Raw genomic sequence first — 19,418 nt, forward strand, 5'->3', positions numbered from 1 at the left:
AGGTGAGCTTGATTCTTCTATGGGCAGAGGCTCATGTGCCCTGCATATCGGCAATATTCATTCCAGGAGTGGACAACTTTCAGGCGGACTTCTTAAGCCGCCAGACTCTATGGCCGGGGGAATGGTCTCTGCATCCACTAGTCTTTCAAGCACTCTGCCAAAGATGGGGAGTGCCGGACGTGGATATCATGGCATCGAGACTCAACAAGAAACTAGACAGGTTCATGTCCCGCTCAAGGGATCCGATGGCCTGCGGAACCGATGCGTTGGTTTGCCCTTGGCATCAGTTCAAACTTCTTTATGCGTTTCCCCCGCTCCAGTTACTACCCCGCCTGCTGCGCAGGATCCGGGTGGAGCACATACCAGTCATCCTGGTAGCTCCAGCATGGCCCAGAAGGGCATGGTACTCATTAATCTTAAGGATGGTAGTGGGAGACCCTTGGACTCTTCCTCTACGGCCAGACCTGCTATCGCAAGGTCCGATCCTCCACCCTGCCTTACGGCATCTAAATTTGACGGCCTGGAAGCTGAATCCCTGATTCTCAGGGGTAGAGGTCTGTCTCAGAAAGTAATCTCTACCCTAATCAGAGCCAGGAAACCGGTCTCTAGGGTGATTTATTACAGGGTCTGGAAGGCCTATGTAGGCTGGTGTGAGTCCAAGCGATGGCTTTCTCGCAAATTTACCATCGATAGAGTATTAAGTTTTCTCCAGCTAGGAGTGGATAAAGGATTGGCATTAAGCACAATCAAAGGACAGATTTCTGCTCTGTCAGTGTGGTTTCAGCGGCCGCTGGCCACCCACTCGCTGGTTAAGACCTTCCTTCAAGGGGTCTTACGTATTAGACCTCCAGTTAAATCCCCGCTTTGTCCGTGGGATTTAAATCTTGTTCTGTCAAGTTTACAGAAACAACCGTTTGAGCCGTTGGCTGATATTCCTTTGGTTCTACTGACAAGGAAGTTAGTATTTTTGGTTGCCATAGTTTCCGCAAGAAGAGTTTCGGAGCTGGCAGCCTTATCCTGTAAGGAACCATATCTTGTTTTTCATAAGGACAGGGTCGTTCTCCGCCCTCATCCTTCCTTCCTTCCGAAGGTCATATCCAGTTTTGATTTGAACCAGGATTTGGTATTACCATCCTTCTTCCCTAAACCTACTTCCAGAAAGGAAGGGTTGCTGCATACCTTGGATATTGTCAGGGCCATGAAGGCCTATCTTAAAGCTACAAAGAAGATCCGGAAGACAGATGTGCTGTTCATTCTACCGGATGGGCCCAAGAAGGGGCAGGCAGCTGCAAAGTCCACCATTTCTAGGTGGATTAAGCAATTAATCACTCAGGCCTACGGCTTGAAAGGGTTGCCTCCTCCAGTATCATTAAAGGCTCATTCTACTAGGGCCATGGGCGCCTCCTGGGCAGCACACCACCAGATCTCTATGGCTCAAGTTTGCAAGGCGGCAACCTGGTCTTCTGTCCACACGTTTACAAAATTCTACAGTTGGACGTAAGAAGGAATACTGATACTGCCTTCGGGCAGGCAGTGCTGCAGGCTGCAGTTTGAGACCCTCGGATTCCGGGGGCTCCTCTTGTTCGAGTTAAATTTAAAAATTTTATTTTTCTCAACTAAGTTGGATTTATTATGATTTGAGTATATCTCTAAATTAAATCCTTTTGTCTTGGAGATGTTCTCCCTCCCCTCATTGTAAGCATTGCTTTGGGACATCCCATATAGTAATGAATGCCGCTCTGTGTCCCGTGATGTACGATAAAGAAAAAGAGATTTTTAATACAGCTTACCTGTAAAATCTTTTTCTTGGAGTACATCACGGGACACAGAGCTCCCACCCCTCTTTTTTGAGGACCATTTTGGGAGGCATACTGCTTGCTACAAAACTGAGGTACTCCTCCTATGGGAGGGGGTTATATAGGGAGGGGCATTTCCTGTTTGAGATTGCCAGTGTCTACACCTGAAGGTACTCCATATAACCCATATAGTAATGAATGCCGCTCTGTGTCCCGTGATGTACTCCAAGAAAAAGATTTTACAGGTAAGCTGTATTAAAAATCTCTTTATACACTTATACAGTACTGACTCCTAACCAATTCGCTTTAGGCTGTATGTAACTTCAAAGACCTGCAAAGAAATCACACAACATTCGTATTCAAATGCCCTTGTCCCGACCCCTGAAAAAAGAATTATTACACACAATAATCACAACATTTGAATTTCTTAATCCCCTAGTCTTCTTCCAGTGACCTCTATTGCTAGGGTAACAAATGCCATATTTTTCTAAACAAGCAGGCAATATTTGTAAAAAAAATTGTAACGTAATTTGTGCCCAACTACTTTTAAACTATAAGAGCAGATTCGCCCAAGGAGCAAACATTGGAATGGTTATCAAGCCTTGCTGTAGACTGTGTTGAGGGTGTTGGCTATCTTCTATTCTTATCTCTTCCTCAGAACTGTGTGATCGATCTCTCCTTTCTGTTATCTTTGATATCTGGCCCATGTCCCATGCTGTCCTTGTCCCGGGTGGAGGTTTTCATCTCAAATACCCTTCTTTATCTATTTCCTTGCACTAAGCTAGCAATGTTAGGAGTTCTGCAAAATATTTGTGCGTGTCTACTACATTTATAACATCTGAATTCTCTGGGCCCTCCTGTACCTATGCTTACTACTGATACATCTGCTTTTGACCTGTTCCCCCTAACACTTGATGCTTGAAAATAGTCCCTCAGAATATTGGTAAAATTTTAGTTTTAACTGGCATTCTTCAGAACCATCTCAGTAGGATAGTTTACATAACACTTATTGGCCATTGACTATATGAAACTTGCATCATTCACCCAGTGCCGATCCTGACCTCCCTGGGGCCCTCAGCAACATTTTGCTAAGGGGCCCTCTACCTGACCCATAATGCCGTGAGCTATGTAAACCATTTGCCATTTCCACACAGTCACACCTGACATTTCTGTGCTCCCAATACAATCCTCCCTCCTTTAAACTATACAGTCAAAGAATAAGTGCAATATAGAACAGAATGAGCTCCCAGCAGGGAGACCAGAGGATTAGGATGTGGGCAGAACACAGAACCCAGCAGGGAGACCAGAGGATAAGGATGTGGGCAGAACACAGAACCCAGCAGGGAGACCAGAGGATAAGGATGTGGGCAGAACACAGCACCCAGCAGGGAGACCAGAGGATAAGGATGTGGGCAGAAAATAGCACTCTCCAGGGAGACCAGAGGATTAGGATGTGGGCAGAACACAGAACCCAGCAGGGAGACCAGAGGATTAGGATGTGGGCAGAACACAGAACCCAGCAGGGAGACCAGATGATTAGGATGTGGGCAGAACACAGAACCCAGCAGGGAGACCAGAGGATAAGGATGTGGGCAGAACACCAAACCCAGCAGGGAGACCAGAGGATAAAGATGTGGGCAGAACCCAGCAGGAAGACCAGAGGATAAGGATGTGGGCAGAACACAGCAGGGAGACCAGAGGATAAGGATGTGGGCAGAACACAGAACCCAGCAGGGAGACCAGAGCATAAGGATGTGGGCAGAAAATAGCACTTTGCATGGAGACCAGAGAATAAGGATGTGGGCAGAACCCAGCAGGGAGACCAGAGGATAAGGATGTGGGCAGAAAATAGCACTCTGCATGGAGACCAGAGAATAAGGATGTGGGCAGAACCCAGCAGGGAGACCAGAGGATAAGGATGTGGGCAGAACACAGAACCCAGCAGGGAGACCAGAGGATAAGGATGTGGGCAGAACCCAGCAGGGAGACCAGAGGATAAGGATGTGGGCAGAACACAGCACCCAGTTATTCCCTAGTCTATTGCCAATCATGGTGGAGGGTGATTTCATTTTGCAGATTTCCCACACATTAGTGAATTCTGCAATTCAGGTCTGATTTGTCCCTTGTGATGGTGCATTGTACATACACCAAGAGATTTTCTGATTTCTGCCGACTTTAGAAGTCTTGTTGTGGAATGGCCCTATATTTGGTGATTATTCATTTCCTTTTTACTGTATTGTTGTTTGAAATGGGTGATCTAAGGTTTTCATCAGGTTTTCGGGTCAATTGGTGTGTGGGTGGATTTAGGTGGTGAGAGTAGGCATCATTGACCAGTTGAGATGGATGACCCTTTTCAGAAAATTTGGACACTAGCTCTGAACAAAATCCTCCTTCTTAGTACAGTTTGTAATCTGCAGAACTGACTTTTGGGTATGTTTCTGTTCCACTTTGGATGGTGGCAACTGGTAAAGTGGAGATAGGAGTTGCCAAGTTCTAGGTTCAAGAATATCAATGTTGATTCTCTACATACATGAGTGAAAGACGGACCATATTTGTTGTTACAGGACTCTACAAACTGTTACACAGAGGGCCATCCTAGAGAATGATAATTCTATCTTTGTATCTTGCTTAAAAGACAATATGTTGAACAAAGGGATTATTGTTCCATATTTGCATGTTTTCCCAGTTGCCCATGGTTAGGTTTGCATAGCTGGGGGCAAAATGTGCCCCTCTTTGTAGAAGGTGCCATCCAGCTCAAAATAGTTATGCTCCAGGCAAAGTTTTGTTGCCTGGAGAATGAAGTTTACCTGCTTGTCATTCATAAAGAGGTCTGTGAGTAGAAAATTTTGACTAGCGTGCAAGCCTAAATTGTGGAAGATCAATGTGTATAAGGGGCACACATCCAGGGAAAGCCAAACGTATGAGGGATCCCACGAGTAAGGGAGCAGGTTTTCTATTAAATGTGTATTATCTCTGATGTAGGATGGGAGGGCCAAAACAAATTGTTGTAGGAAGTGGTCAATATACAGGGAGTGGCCACTGATGACACACTCCATAGATGTGATGACCCGGTGGATTATGACTGTCTTTATGGATTTGGGCTAAATTATAGAAGTATGGGGTCCAAAAATGTTTCAGCTTTGGGCAAGACCAAATCATATGAAGGAGAGTTCCTCTGTCCGCCTGGCATCTCCAACATCTATCAGTGGTCTGGAAGTATTTCTGCAATAACTGAAGTGTATAGCACCACCTAGTCAGGATTTTATAATTGGACTCCTGTATTCACGCACAAATTGACAACTTTAATGAAAATTGAAGGATATTTTGTAGTTGGTGTGCCGTAAAAGATTAGTTTAAGTCTACTTCCCATTTTAGGAAGAAAGACAGTTGTGGTTGTTTAGGGGGGGAATTAAGCAAGGTATATGTTTTAGATAACACTTGTGTCAGAAGACCTTAGTCTAAGCAGTAAGGTCATTAAGCTACAATTAAATTGGGTAGAATTTGCAATGCAATGTAAGAAGTGATCTAACTGCATTCCAAAAAGGCAGTTGAAAAGTGAGATGCTCGATCTCGACCCATGTGAGAGAGCGTATTGAACTCAGACATTCCAAGTCAATGAGGAAACACTGGATTGCTTAATATGGGAAACGGAGGAGAGTCTCGAGTGGAGAGGGAGGCTGGAAATAGTCTTAAAGTACACATAGAGCTTGGTGCCAAGTTGGGGATGAGCTTTAAACACCAAGGGTAATTGATCAAACACCACAAGGCTCCTTTCAAGGGGATGACTCTTTGAGCTTGTTCCAATTGTGCCCAGAGTTTATTCGTATAGTGCCAGTTCCAGTGAATGACTCTACCAAAATGTGTGGATAGGTAATAGTTCCTCACATCTGGAAGAGCCAAACCCCCATAATGTTTGGGTAACGTTCGATAATGTCTGGGGAGGCAAGGTTTCAAATGTGCCCAAATGAATTTAATAAAAAGCAAATGCACTTGTTTGACGTTATGTGATGGTATCTGTATCGGTAAGGCTTAAAATAGATAGACATTTCTGCAGAATACACATTTTGAGGAGGTTGCACCTTCCAAACCAGGAATGCATACCTTTATGCCAGCTCTCCAATAAAACATGTGTCCTGGTTAACAGGGGTGGGAAATTAAGCTCGTAGGTACGTGCTAAATTACAAGGGATATAGGTACCCAAATATTTGAGAGCACATTCTGACCATTTAAATGTTTAATTTGATTTCAAAGAGGTTAGAAGAGTGGGGGTTACATTGACACCCATCGCTGCTGATTTGTCAAAGTTGATCTTTAAATTAGAAAGTGCTCCATAGATCTCAAACTCTCTAAGAAGGTTAGGAAGCAAAACCATGGAGTTGGTTAAGGAGAAAAGAAGATCATCAGCATATGCTGATATCTTGTGTCGAGAGTTACCTGTGTTTAAACAAATTGTGCAGAGAAAGAGAGAGCGAAAAGAAGGGGATACAGCGGGCATCCCTGTCTTGTTCCATTTGTAATGGAGAAGGGATCTGAGAGAATACCATTTGCCTTAACCTGAGCTGTTGGCGTAGCGTAAAGCTTGGAAATCCACTGGATCATATTGTCTACCAGACCAATGTGTTTGATTACCGAGATCATAAATGCCAAGTTAACATGGTCAAATGCTTTCTGAGCATCTGTGCTTAGAAAAAGCAGGGTGTACTTGTTGTGGAGGCAATATGAATCAAATTGAGAACCATAGTGGTATTATCTCTAGCCTACCTTGATGGGAAAAAACCCACTTGATCTAGATCAGGGGTCTCCAAACTTTTCAAGCAAAGGGCCAAATTACTGTCCTTCATACTTTAGGGGGACCAGATTCTGGCCATTGGAGGTAGAAAATCCCCCGGGGCTGAGCATCAGTGAAAATAAACGTGGCCTTTGTGTTGGTGGTCAGTGTAGGAGATTAACGGGAGGGCCCGTGAAACCCAGAATCCCTTAGAAAGTATGGGATCCTGGGATGGGATGCTTCAGCTCCCCATGCACCTCTTATGTCTAAATCACCCTGTGTCTATTAGGGGCACAGAGGCCCAGATTCACAGCAGAGATACGACGGAGTATCTCAGATACTCCGTCGTATCTCTGAGTATCTATGCGACTGATTCATAGAATCAGTTACGCATAGATAGCCCTTAGATCCGACAGGTGTAATTGTTTTACACTGTCGGATCTTAGGATGCAATACCGCGGCCGCCGCTGGGTGGAGTTTGCGTCATTCCAGCGTCGGGTATGCAAATTAGGTTTTACGGCGATCCACGATGGTTTTTCGCGTTCGGTACGTCGTCGCTAGTCTAGTTTCCCGTCGCAATTTTAGTCGTCGTTGTACCTGCCCTAACTTTACACAGCCCACGTATGTGCTGTATAAAGTATGGCCGTCGTTCCCGCGTCGAAATTTAAATTTTTTTTTTCTTGCATAAGACGTCCGGGAATACGAAAGTATGCTACGCACGTCGCCGTTCGAAAAAAATGACGTCACTTCGCGCAAAGCACGGCGGGAATTTCAAAACGGAGCATGCGCCGGAGGCCGCCGGCGTAAGTTTTCATGCAAGTGCTTGGTGAATCAGGCACTTGCGATGAAAACTTGCGGCGGTGTAACGTATCTACGATACGTTACGCCGCCGCAGTTCTATGTGAATCTGGCCCAGGATGAGCAAGAAAATAATAGCCATTAAGAATATGTCTTGGATTACTTAAAATGGGACTACTAGTAATATTTATCCACAATATTGTAGTGAAGTAATATAGTCCAGTTAGATAATTGATATTTATTTATTATTATTATGATATAAGTTATGTTCTGCAGCAACACGAGTTCTCCAGAGAGAGACACTTTATTTTGACTTCCAACACAGAACAAAGTTCAATACTTGCAACAGATGACAAAATCCAACAGAGTGAATATGACAACTAAATGCCATCTTTCAGAGTCCCATGTTTAGATCTGTGCCTTCATATCCATGGGGATATGACAAGACAAGACTGAATTCCAGCTTATATTACCTATCCGCTGAATGGCTGAGCAATTTTATTGGCCGTCTTTGATCTACATTCTGTCTTTCAGAGTGACAGATAATGACCCCCAGCCGGAGACAGCTGCAGTCATCAACTGTCCTAATTTGCATTCTTGCATATCAACATCAACAAGTCCCCTTTGATATGTGCAATTATATTAACAGGCCACCTCACACACCTAGGTAGGCTTGCATAAGATCAACACATCAAAGGGTTTTTAGCTGTCCTTTTGATATGTAAAAATTCAGTATAGAGAGAAGATAGCCACCACTCCAATAGGGTATGTGGATGAATCCGTATCCTCTCAGAGAAACCCAGCTGCCGGCAATGCACGAAGCAATAGTAGAAAAAAATTTGGACAGCCGCACTCTGGAAAAACCTTCTTGGTTGCCTTTTATTGATAAAAGTTTTCAAACCATACACATCACAGCAAAGACAGGGGGCATACAGCTGACGTTTCGCACTACAATCAGTGCTTACTCTAAGCACTGATTGTAGTGCGAAACGTCAGCTGTATGCCCCTTGTCTTTGCTGTGATGTGTATGGTTTGAAAACTTTTATCAATAAAAGGCAACCAAGAAGGTTTTTCCAGAGTGCGGCTGTCCAAGCATTTCTTTCTACTAAAAATTCAGTATGCTCGAACAACTCAACCATTGTCAACTGAAATCTGACCTGGTCAATATGGTACTTGTACATATTGGTTAAGAACTCCCAGGAAATCAGCTTAAAGGACAGAAAGTGCTGATAGAGGGTGTGAAGGAGTTTTGGAGTGAACCTGTCTGCAGAAGCTGTGCACTGCTGAGAAGAACTGGAAGTTCTGCCTAAACTGTATGTGCCTTTGTTTTGATTTATTTGCTGTGCTGAAGGAAAAACAGACTTTTTCATTTATGCTGGAGACAAGCAGGACTTTTTCTTTGATGCTTTTCCCTGTGTGCTGAAGAAAGCGTTGTTTTGTTTCGTTTGGTCACACATAAAACCCCTTTTTGTTCACTGTTACGGTTTAAGCACTTAATCTCGCAGAGCTAAAGAACCCCCAAAGTTCACAACTGGTGTCGAATGCGGGCAAAGTGCATTTGCAAGCGCAAAAAAAACATTTAAAACTGAAAACTGACATTGAAAGAGACAGTGTGCCTATGGCATGTCTTGGGTGAAGTCAGCCCAGACATTGCAAACAGCAGGCAAAGGCATGGAGGAGGTCATTAAGGCTTTGGCACAAGCCACTGTGACCCAGCAGCAAGCGTCAGCAGAGGCAAACAGTCGCCATGAGGAAGCGATGGCTCAGCAGCAGCAGGCCCTGGCACAGGCTATAGCTGCGTAGCAGGAAAACACACGGCTGCTAGCCGCCCAGTTTACGGCCCAGCAAGAGTCCACTCAAGCACAGATGGCTGCCTTGCAGGAGGCAGTACAGCGGCTGGCTCAGGGACAACAGCAAGCGGTCGTTGCCGTTAGCAACCCAGTGTCTGTGAGAGCCAGCCATTTCCTACAGAAACTAATGCCCAGCGATGACGTAGAAGCCTTCCTTACCACCTTTGAAAGGATAGCAGAGAGAGAGTGACCAATGGGCCGGCATTATCTCCCCTTTTCTCACCGGTGACCCACAAAAGGCCTCCCAGCTGAGCACATCAGCGACTATGAACGTCTAAAAGCAGAGATCCTGGCCCGTCTGGGAGTGACCACAGCTGTCCAGGCTCAGAGGGTGCATCGCTGGTGGTACAAACCTGACCAACCAACCAGGTCCCAGATGCATGTGGATGGTAGGCAGATGAAAATGACAGGTCGATCTTAAGGGACTCACAGAGAGCTCTCCAAAACTTAGAGGTGAATTGCACCCCCCCGATCGGACACAGTGTTTGCAGGTATGCCGTGGAGCCTCACAATTTCTTTAATAAAATTTTTAGCTGTGTCAGGGGCAAAGGGTGTACCCTTCATGGGCAAAAAAATTGCCATTTTGGACAGCCTGTCTACAATCACGAAGATAGTAGTGAAACCTTCGGAGGTAGGGTGTTCCACGATGAAGTCCATAGAAATCATCTTCCACGGCCTTTCTGGTACGGCAGGGGTTTTAAGAGACCCCAAGCTCTAAAATTACTCCCCTTATTCCGGAAGCATATGGTACATGATTCCACGTAGCTCCTACAGTCCTTCAAGAGCTAAGGCCACCAGAACGTCCGCTGCAGCAGTTTGGAAGTTTTGAGTATCCCAAAATGGCCAGCCAATTCATGGTAATAACAGGCATTTAGGACACTGACCCCTAGACCCTCCGGTACAAAGATCTTGTTTTTGTGCCACAGAAGACCATCCTTGAGTTGAAGGTCCATACTGGATAAAGGAGCGATCCCCGCAGAGGCCAGTTTGATTCGCGACAGAAGGTCATCCTGCAGCAGCAAGAAGTTTCCCGGGGACAGGATAGTGTCTGGAGGGGTAGCGACTTCCGAATTGCAGAACATCCGTGAAAGGGCATCAGACTTGGTATTCTTCGACCCTGGCCTGTATGTTATGTGAAATGAGAATCGGGTGAAGAAGAGTGCCCACCTGGCCTAACGTGGTTTTAATATTTTGGCGACTTTCAAGTATTCCAAGTTCTTGCGGTCTGTGTATATTAGAATCGGGTGTGCCGCACCCTCCAGGAGGTACCGCCACTCCTCCAGTGCGGCCTTGATTGCCAGTAATTCCCGGTCCCCCACGTCGTAGACCTTTAGCCCTGGGTCGCAGAGGAATGTGATGTTGAGTGGCAAAAGAAGAGTCCAAAAAACAGCTGCAGGCTCCGGAGTCAAGTATGGCATTGACCTGGATATTCCAGGGAGCTGAAAAAGAATGTGAATAGCCAGATGAGAAGAGTTATGAGGAACAACAGATGTATGAACAGCAGACAGAGAACAGCACTTACTGAGCTTCGCTGGGCAAGTTCTCACATAGTGCCCGGGCTCTCCACAGTAGAGGCAAAGGTTGTGGGTGCGGCGACATTGAGGTTCCGGAGTCAGTAAGGGGGAGCAAGCCCAATTGCATTGATTCTGAGGTATCCATGGGGGGAGTAGTCGGGTTTGGGGGTGTCGGATTGGAGAAGGTGGGTATCCGAGGCATCATCCAGGTCGGACGGGGCATGCTAGCGGCTCGTTCAGACTTGCTCTCTCTTAGGCGCCTGTCGATTTAAATGGTCAAGTTGATAAGGGCATCCAAGGTTCCCGGGACACCTACACGTGCCAGTTCATCCTTAAGGGGCTCCGAAAGTCTTAAACGGAATTAACATAAAGCCGCATCATTCCAATTTGTGTCAGCACTCCATCTCCTGAATTCAGACACATAGTCCTCTGCAGGCCTGCGGCCTTGTTGAAGGGCATGCAGAGCGGATTCAGTGGTAGCGGCCTGGTGCGGGTCCTCGTATAATAGGGACATGGCCTGGGAGAAGGTGTCCAGATTATTAATGGATAAGTCCTTCTGCTCCAGAAGACGGTGGGCCCAGGCTTGCGGTTCACCAGACAAGAAGGAGATGACAAAGCCCACCTAGGTGGGTCCTAGGCTGTAAAGCGAAGAAGAGCTCACAAGTGTTTTTAAACGCTCTGAATTTACTCCTTTCTCCTGAAAATCTCTCAGGCGTGGGGACCTTGGGTTCTGGCAGTAGCATGATTACTGACGGAGAGGCAGAGGCGCCAGCAGAAGAGGTGGAGGGAGCATAGAGAGCCTGAACACGGTTTTCCAATCTGGTGTAGCCTTCTTGCAAAGTCCTAACAGCCTGGGTTAGACTGTCCAGATGTTGGCATAGTTCCGCCATAGGATCCGTTCCCTGCACAGGCTCAGACATGGCTGCCTAATACTGTCACGCACCTGGTGGTGGAGCCTGATGTGCAGGGAACGGCTACTCTTGCTCCTCTCACTCGGGAGGCCCTGATAGGGAAAACAGGGAACCCGAGAGTGGCGGCGACGCTGGTGCTGGGTAGAGCTGATGTCCTGTTCACTCCGGAGCGGTGTCAGCGGTGCTGAGGAAGGCTGGACGCCAGGTGGCTGGGGCCTGATGCAGGAGACCAGGTTCAGCGCTGGGGGAGGTGTACCGTAGTACAGGCAGACAGAAGCAGGTTGACAGGCCGGGTCATACACTAGCGGGCGGATCAGGTGCAGGGACAAGCAGGAGCGGAGTCGTGGGTCAAACCGGGTTGGCAACTTGCGGGCAGCAGACTGGTTTGGTGGAACAGACAGAAACGTGTTCAAACAAGCCGGGGTCGGGGCAGGCGGAGATCAGAGTAGTCAGAGGCAAGCCGGGTCTCAGGAACAGGTAGGTAATGGGTAACCGGTATCAGGTTAGGTTCAGGAACGTGCTGAAGATCAAGCAGCAAGAGGCCTTTAAATAGTCCTTTTTTGGCGTCTGCACATGCCCGCTCGCCGCTACCGCGATTGCGTGCGCCCGCGCGCCGTTATTGCGATTGCTATCACCACCTAGTGGCCGGAATTGTCCATGAGTTACTGCCAGATTCCCCTGACCAAGGAGGCCAGGGAGAAAGCAGCTTTCTCTACCCCGGAGGGTCACTTCCAGTATAAGAGAATGTCGTTTGGTCTACACTTTGCCCCCGCCACATTCCAACGGGCCATGGACAAAACTTTGCGTCCACACCAACGGTGTGCCTCCGTTTACCTGGATGACATAGTCATTTTCAGCACGGATTGGGATTCCCATCTTCCCCGGGTACAGGCAGTGGTAGACTCCTTGAGAAGGGCAGGGTTCACCATCAATCCGGAGAAGTGTGCGGTTGGGGTGGAGGAAGCCAAATATCTAGAATATATTGTAGGTAGAGGGCTAGTGAATCCCCAAATGAGCAAGGTAGAGGCCATACAGGGCTGGCCCCGCCCCTAACAAATAAACAGGCGTTTTTAGGCCTAGTTGGATACTATAGGAGGTTTGTCCCCAACTTCGCCACAAAAGCGGCACCGCTGACTGACCTCACCAAAGGATGAAAGTCGGTCATGATCAAATGGAATGCCGAGGCTGAAAAAGCTTTTCAAATGCTTAAGAAGGATTTTATAGTGCAGACAGATGCCTCAAGTGAAGGGCTAGGAGCAGTTCTGTCTCAAGACATCAACGGAGAGGAGCACCCAATAGTTTTTCTTAGTAGGAAACTGTCGCCAGCTGAGAAAAACTATGCGGTGGTGGAACGCGAATGTCTTACCATCAAGTGGGCTTTGGACTCCCTATTTTATTTTTTTCTAGGTAGGAGGTTTCGCTTAATATCAGACCATGCTCCTCTTACATAGATGAGACAGAACAAACACACCAATGCCAGGGTAACAAGGTGGTTTATGTCTCTGCAAGAGTTCAACTTCATGGTAGAGCACAGACCCGGGAGACCGCATCAGAATGCCGATGCCCTCTCCCGAGTCCACTGTATGATGGCGAGTAGTGCCTCCAACACCTCCGCGTTGAGGCAGAGGAGGGGGATATGTACAGGACGCCAGGGTTGGGTCCTGGATGGACGCTATGTTACGCCAATTTTTGGAGTGTGGTCCCTTTAAGGCAGTGGTGTAAGGTTCAGGAGGTCACCCAGAGGGGGTAAGAAATTCCGGCAAATTAAAAGTTGATCCAGAGAGAACGGGCTTACAGTCCTCTCTGTCCTTCTTAATGTAATTTGGGGGCCGGAATTTCAGAGGCTCTAAAGTGACATTAGGGAGGGAAAGAGCCTCCCCTTCTGACCCCTGGCTTTCAGGCACACAGTCGGTTAAGAACTCCCAGGAAATCAGCTTAAAGGACACGAAGTGCTGATAGAGGGTGTGAAGGAGTTTGGGAGTGAACCTGTCTGCAGAAGCTGTGCACTGCTGAGAAGGACTGGAAGTTCTGCCTAAACCGTATGTGCCTTTGTTTTGCTTTATTTGCTGTGCTGAATGAAAAACAGACTTTTTCATTTATGCTGGAGACAAGCAGGTCTTTTTCTTTGATGCTTTTCCCTGTGTGCTGAAGAAAGCATTGTTTTGTTTTGTTTGGTCACAAATAAAAACACTTTTTGTTCACTGTTACGGTTTAAGCACTTAATCTCGCAGAGCTAAAGAACCCCAAAAGTTCACAATATATATATATTTATATATATATATATATATATATATATATATATATATATATATATATATATAATATTTTTTTTTTTTAATACTACAACATTTACCCCCACTTGGATCGGTTCGAATCAGAATCGATTCACAACCAAATCGCTCAGACATCCCTGGCTCTTAAGATTGAAGCCATTTCCTTGTTTTTCTGGATTGTTCTTAGTTGTCTTCTACCACAACAATATAAACCAAACAAAAAACATATTAATATAAATTGAATAGACACAAAAATTATGGAAAGAGTTCTCAGTAGCGGGTGAGTAAAAGTGTTATTGGGTATGCTCCACCAAGGCTCCTGAAATTCTTTAGCAATTTTATTAGAACTGAAGAGGTTTTCCTTCACCAGTTGTAATTCTATAATTTCCCTACTATCCCTCTTAAATAATGTATCCAATTCAACTGTAAGTGGTGGTATTTTCTTAAATAAAGGAGAAGTCAGAGTCCCATTGGCCAAGATCGGTTTGCTTAATGTCCATAGATTCTTGATTCATCTGGATATTGGCTCAAATGTCTTCCTCTCCAATTGTTAACAGTCCATCTGTGAGGTTCACACACCAGCCTTTAATAGGTGTCCGGCACTGAACTTGTTTCTGCCAAGTGAATGAGGGAACCCCTAATGCACAGACCCTTCTCCATGAATTATTCTCTTCCAGGCCGGTTCAAATTTTTGCAATTGAACCAGGCAGTTTCCAGAGTGTGTAGCAGCACAGCCATCTATGTACTCCAGCCGCTCAAAAGAACAGGAACAAAGCCAGGCCTAGGCACGTCTGGTACAGCAGTTGGGGTCCATGGTTTTCCACACTTGGTTGTCCATGACGACGAGTCTGCTTCGTGGTAGCAGTTGTTTCAGTATATTGGTGCCATTTCTCATTTCCACAACACCAAGAACGATCATCTTGTATACAGGTAAGGGTGTTGTTGACCATGTAGGGATGTCGACTGTCAGAGGTATTTCCTGCTTTCCGATGCGATCTTTACTGCAAAGAGTATCCAGGCTCCTTACTTTAGCCAGGGCAAAGTTCCTACAAGTAACATGTCCTACAAGTAACACCACTGTCTGATAAGATTGAATAATAAAGTTGAGTTCATTATCCTTGGCCATTCTCCTTGTTTGATTTCTTGAAGCCCTAGGCTCAGGTGTTCACAAGTTTCCTATAATACCACAAACTATAGACTTCGATACATGATTGGTTTGAAGTGTTTTATTCAGTGCACTCACTGACATTTGAATGTTCTGCAAATCTGCAGCAATGGTGTGAATGTTCTGAATATCTATTTTCATTTCAGCTAAAGCGTTTAAATCTACTCTTCCCCCTTTAAGCAGTATCTGCTGTAATCCACCCACAAAATGTTGTTCTCTTATATTTAGGCTCTCTATATCAACCCTATTCGAAATTGAACTACCCAAACTGAGGCCTGATCTGATATCAGTACCCAGATCCCTCTTTGAAACTTTCTTAAAATTAAGCCCTTTTGTAGCATCCCAAAATAAGTTTATATGTGTTTGAAAGACCGTTTTAAATCATAATCACATTGATTTTGGGCAACTCTTTGGAATGTTAAATGATGTAAAATTCAACAATAATAGTAATGATAAATATGAAGCATCGCTATACACTAAAGTTTGAGTCCGCTCAAGGAAAAGTCCATTTCTGGCCACTGTAAAATTGTAGGACAGTCTCTAGAATTTGTGACCATTATATTTAGGATTTTTGAATAGACTCCATCCTTCACATCATTTGCATTTGTGGTCCATTCTTTGTCTCCTCTAATATTATATTTTTACTCCTGTAAAAATATTGCTTTCTTTCTGGGTAAGTCCAAACCGCATATTCCACAAAGTAATCAGATTTTGGCATCATGATCTCACATTCAATGACTATCCACCCCCGACTATGCCCTTTACAGTATCCCCATGTATCTGGATGCCTTCTGAGTTCTCTAAAACAGTAAGTTCTGTAGTATGATCCACTACACTTCTTTTATTTTGATCAGATTTCCCCACTGGTAAGCATTTGAATTCTTTAACTTGACACTTTTCCACTCTGATGTTTGTAATGCAAAGTAGTAGAGTGATTGACGCTGTTATCAACACATATGCTAATAGAGGCTTGTATTTCTCCAGGGGCCGTGTCTTCATTTTGGTGTAGTCTGATATTCGCATTCCTCCTGGGACCTGAAAGACAATCTCAGGAAGAAAGTTAGACAATGCTCTCATCCATCAAATCCATTTTTCCTTTAAATGCTTTGATCTGACATGCATGACTCCATCTTGACCTATCCTCTCCCAAGTCTAATAAGTAAACAAAGGGTCCAATTTTGTCTATGACTTCATAAGGGCCCTTCCACTTTGCCCTAGGAAATGGGTGAAACCCAGAAAAATCCTGTAACATTACTCTAGCCCCAATTTGGTATTCACTAGTGTCACCCATTGCATTAAACCACTGTTTTGAGCTTTTATGGGTACATTCATCAGTGGCACACACAGCCTTATGTACTGTAATGACATGATCCTTTAAGATCTCTACCCATGATTCAGACAATGACACAGTTTCTAATGCTGCTGGGACCGGATTTATCAGATGTTCCCAGGTTCTCATTGTTCTGCCGAGTAGAGCTTCATAAGGGGCAAAGCCTATGGACCTGCAAACTCGAACGAAAAGTTGCCAGAACAAAGGGTAATTCTTCACCCCAATCGGTACCTTGCTCATTTACAACCTTTCTAAGAGCATTTTTAATTGTCCTGTTTATTCGTTCAACCTGTCCTGCAGACTCAGGGTGATAGAAGATGTGAAATTTTTGGATGACACCAAGGAGCTTACATGTCTCTTGCAACACATTACCTACAAAACCTGGCCCATTGTCACTGTCTAAATCTTTTGGTATCCCCCACGGACTAAATACTTTTTTGACCAAGATGCTTGCAATAGTAGTGGCAGTACAGTTGTTGGTAGGGAAAGCTTCAACCCAGTGACTGAAAGAATCCACAACAACCAGCAAAATATTTGTTCTGGTGTGCAGTGTTAGGTAATTCACCTGTGTAATCAATTTGTATTTGCTCCCATGGTCCTATGGGAGCTTGTCTCATCAGTACCCCTCTCCTCTTCCTATTTGCGGGATCATGCCTGGCACACATCAAACATGATAAGATATGGTCCTGCATGTGTTGTTTATTTTGAGGCCACCATGCTACATGATCTAATCTCTCTAAAGCTAAAGGAATTTTGGGGTGTCCACCAACAGTAAGAATGTCTTTCCTCGCACCTTTTGGGGCAACCCATAAAGATAAATGATTTTTGTAAGTTACTAAAAGGCCATCCTTCACCTGCATCTCTTGACCCTCAAATTGTATGGGCCCAGTCCCACACATCTCTTTTAGTTGAGCTAATTCCTCATCCTGATCTTGTATTTTTTTTTTTCACAATCAAAGGTTTTATTGAAGCTTATTACAGTAACAAGTTATACAAGTGTAACATAGAAAGTCATACAATCAAGGCTTGTACAAAGAACATACTTATACTTTAAAAGTTTTATAGAAGAGGGTTGGAATGGGGAAGGAGAATAGGGTGAAGGGGTGGAGTAGGTTAGAGGGAAGGTAGCTTAGCACATGGAGCCTAAAGGTGCAGGGAGAATACATTTACCACCAGTCTGTCATTTGGGAAACACTGTGTGAGGAAGATTAACACGGAACAAGTGCAGAAGAAAAGGAGATAGTACTGTCAATATGGTGCCTGTCCACCTTAAACACTTTATTCGGTAATTGAAGTATTGTGTTAAGTAACTGGTATTCAGGGGAGTATAAGAAAGAAACCCATGCTTGCCAGGTTTCAATAAAACTTGTGCTGTTCTCTTTCTTCATGGCCGCTATTTCTTCCATTTTGTATATGTGGTTTACTCTATCTAACCACTCTGTGATTTTGGGAACATATCTGGACTTCCAATGGAGAGGAATGAGTGTTTTAGCTGCTAATAGGAGGTGTCTAGTGAGAGACTTCTTGTATCTGCCTATGGGGAGGGTGTTAACGTTAATCAGGCAGGTAGCTGCGGTAAGCTCTAATTTGGATTCTGTGATGACTACCATCGATTTCCTGACCTCGTCCCAGTATTTAAGAATTTGTGGACAATCCCACCATATGGTGCCCAACTGGCACTTTTCTTCATATATATGAAGAAAAGTGCCAGTTTCGTTGCCGCAGCGCCAGCACAGATCTGAGGTTGTGGGGGACCATCTCCTGGCTCTCTGAGGGGTGATATACCACTGTGTAAGAATTTTATAAGAAATCTCCTGATATTTCGAGCTCAAGGAGCATTTGTGAGTCATAATACAAGCCTTCTCCCATTGTTTAATCGAAATCGTAGCATTTAAATCACTTTGCCATTTACCTTTATGTTTTAAATCATCCGTATGCTGAGCCTGGTTTAACCAGGAATAGGCCAGGGAAGTGGTATTTGCTATCGGGGACCTCTTAAAGCAGAGATTCTCAATGGGAGACATTGGGAGGCAATATGATGACCTATGTTTGCTATTATTCAAGAAATCCTTCAATTGTATGTAAAACCAGAAGCCAGGGAACGGTCCATTCCATTCTGCCTGCAAATCATCAAAAGTTTTGACCTTCGAGTCTGCCAAACATTTAGAGGCCGGTCGGGGTTGTGCATTCTTCAGATGTAGGCCTGGAACAAAGTCAGGGTTATTGGTAATTGGAGTTAGGGGTCCAGGTATTGAGGCGATGTTGTGTTTGCCTGCTATTTTATGCCCAATGTTAAGAGTGTTGGCCACTAAAGGATGTGTCAGTTTTTTATCTATTTTGGAGAGGGTTGACCAAGGATAGAAAAGTAGGCTAGTTGGTATTAAGTTTTGTTCAAGTTGAATCCAATCTTTATTCTGGCCATGGCAGTGCCAGTCAATTATTCTTGTAATGTGGGAAGCTTGGTAGTATTTCTTAAAATCAGGTAATCCGATTCCTCCTCTGCATTTGGGGAGAGTCAATAAATTCAATTTAATTCTTGTTTTTTTATCTGCCCACAGAAAACATCTTTGTGTTCTAAGAAGGCTGTTAAAAAAGACCTGCAGGATTTTGATGGGAAGGGCATTGAAAAGATAAAGCAGTCTTGGTAGGACTGTCATCTTCAAGATTGAAGCTCTGCCAAACCACGAGAAGGTCTTGGAGGACCATTTTCGTAAGATCACCAATCGGTGCTGAAAGTAGTGGTTTATAATTATGGTGGTAGAGCGAATCTAGATTATCAGTCAGGTTTATTCTTCGGTATTTCAATGTGTTTTGTTCCCATCTGTAGTTATAATTGTCCTTCATTAATTTTAATTGGTTTGGTGGGAGGTTAATGTTTAGAGCTTCAGATTTAGATTGGTTAATTTTAAAATTGGAGATAAAGCCAAAAGTTTCAAAAAGGTTTTTAAGGTTAGGGATTGATATGTGAGGTTGTGATAGAAAAAACAAAAGGTCGTCTGCGTAAGCCGCTACT

The 19,418-nt window shown here is 44.7% G+C and overlaps 1 protein-coding gene across 6 annotated transcripts in view; it reads left to right on the forward strand.

Annotated features, from left to right (window-relative positions):
* The window catches only part of IPPK (inositol-pentakisphosphate 2-kinase), a 1,052,241-nt gene that overhangs the window by 981,890 nt on the left and 50,933 nt on the right, over positions 1–19,418 (forward strand). The window contains exon 14 of one of the 6 annotated variants that reach the window (XM_040360985.1): positions 18,964–19,383. The exons of the other annotated variants lie outside the window; for them this stretch is intronic. Within the exon in view, the coding sequence (XP_040216919.1) occupies positions 18,964–19,039 (76 nt within the window). The 3' untranslated portion in view covers positions 19,040–19,383. Of the gene's footprint in view, positions 1–18,963; positions 19,384–19,418 lie in introns of those variants that run through there. 6 annotated transcript variants of the gene reach the window in all.

This window comes from Rana temporaria, chromosome 7 (genome assembly GCF_905171775.1).
Source record: "Rana temporaria chromosome 7, aRanTem1.1, whole genome shotgun sequence".
Classification (NCBI taxonomy): Eukaryota; Metazoa; Chordata; class Amphibia; order Anura; family Ranidae; genus Rana; species Rana temporaria.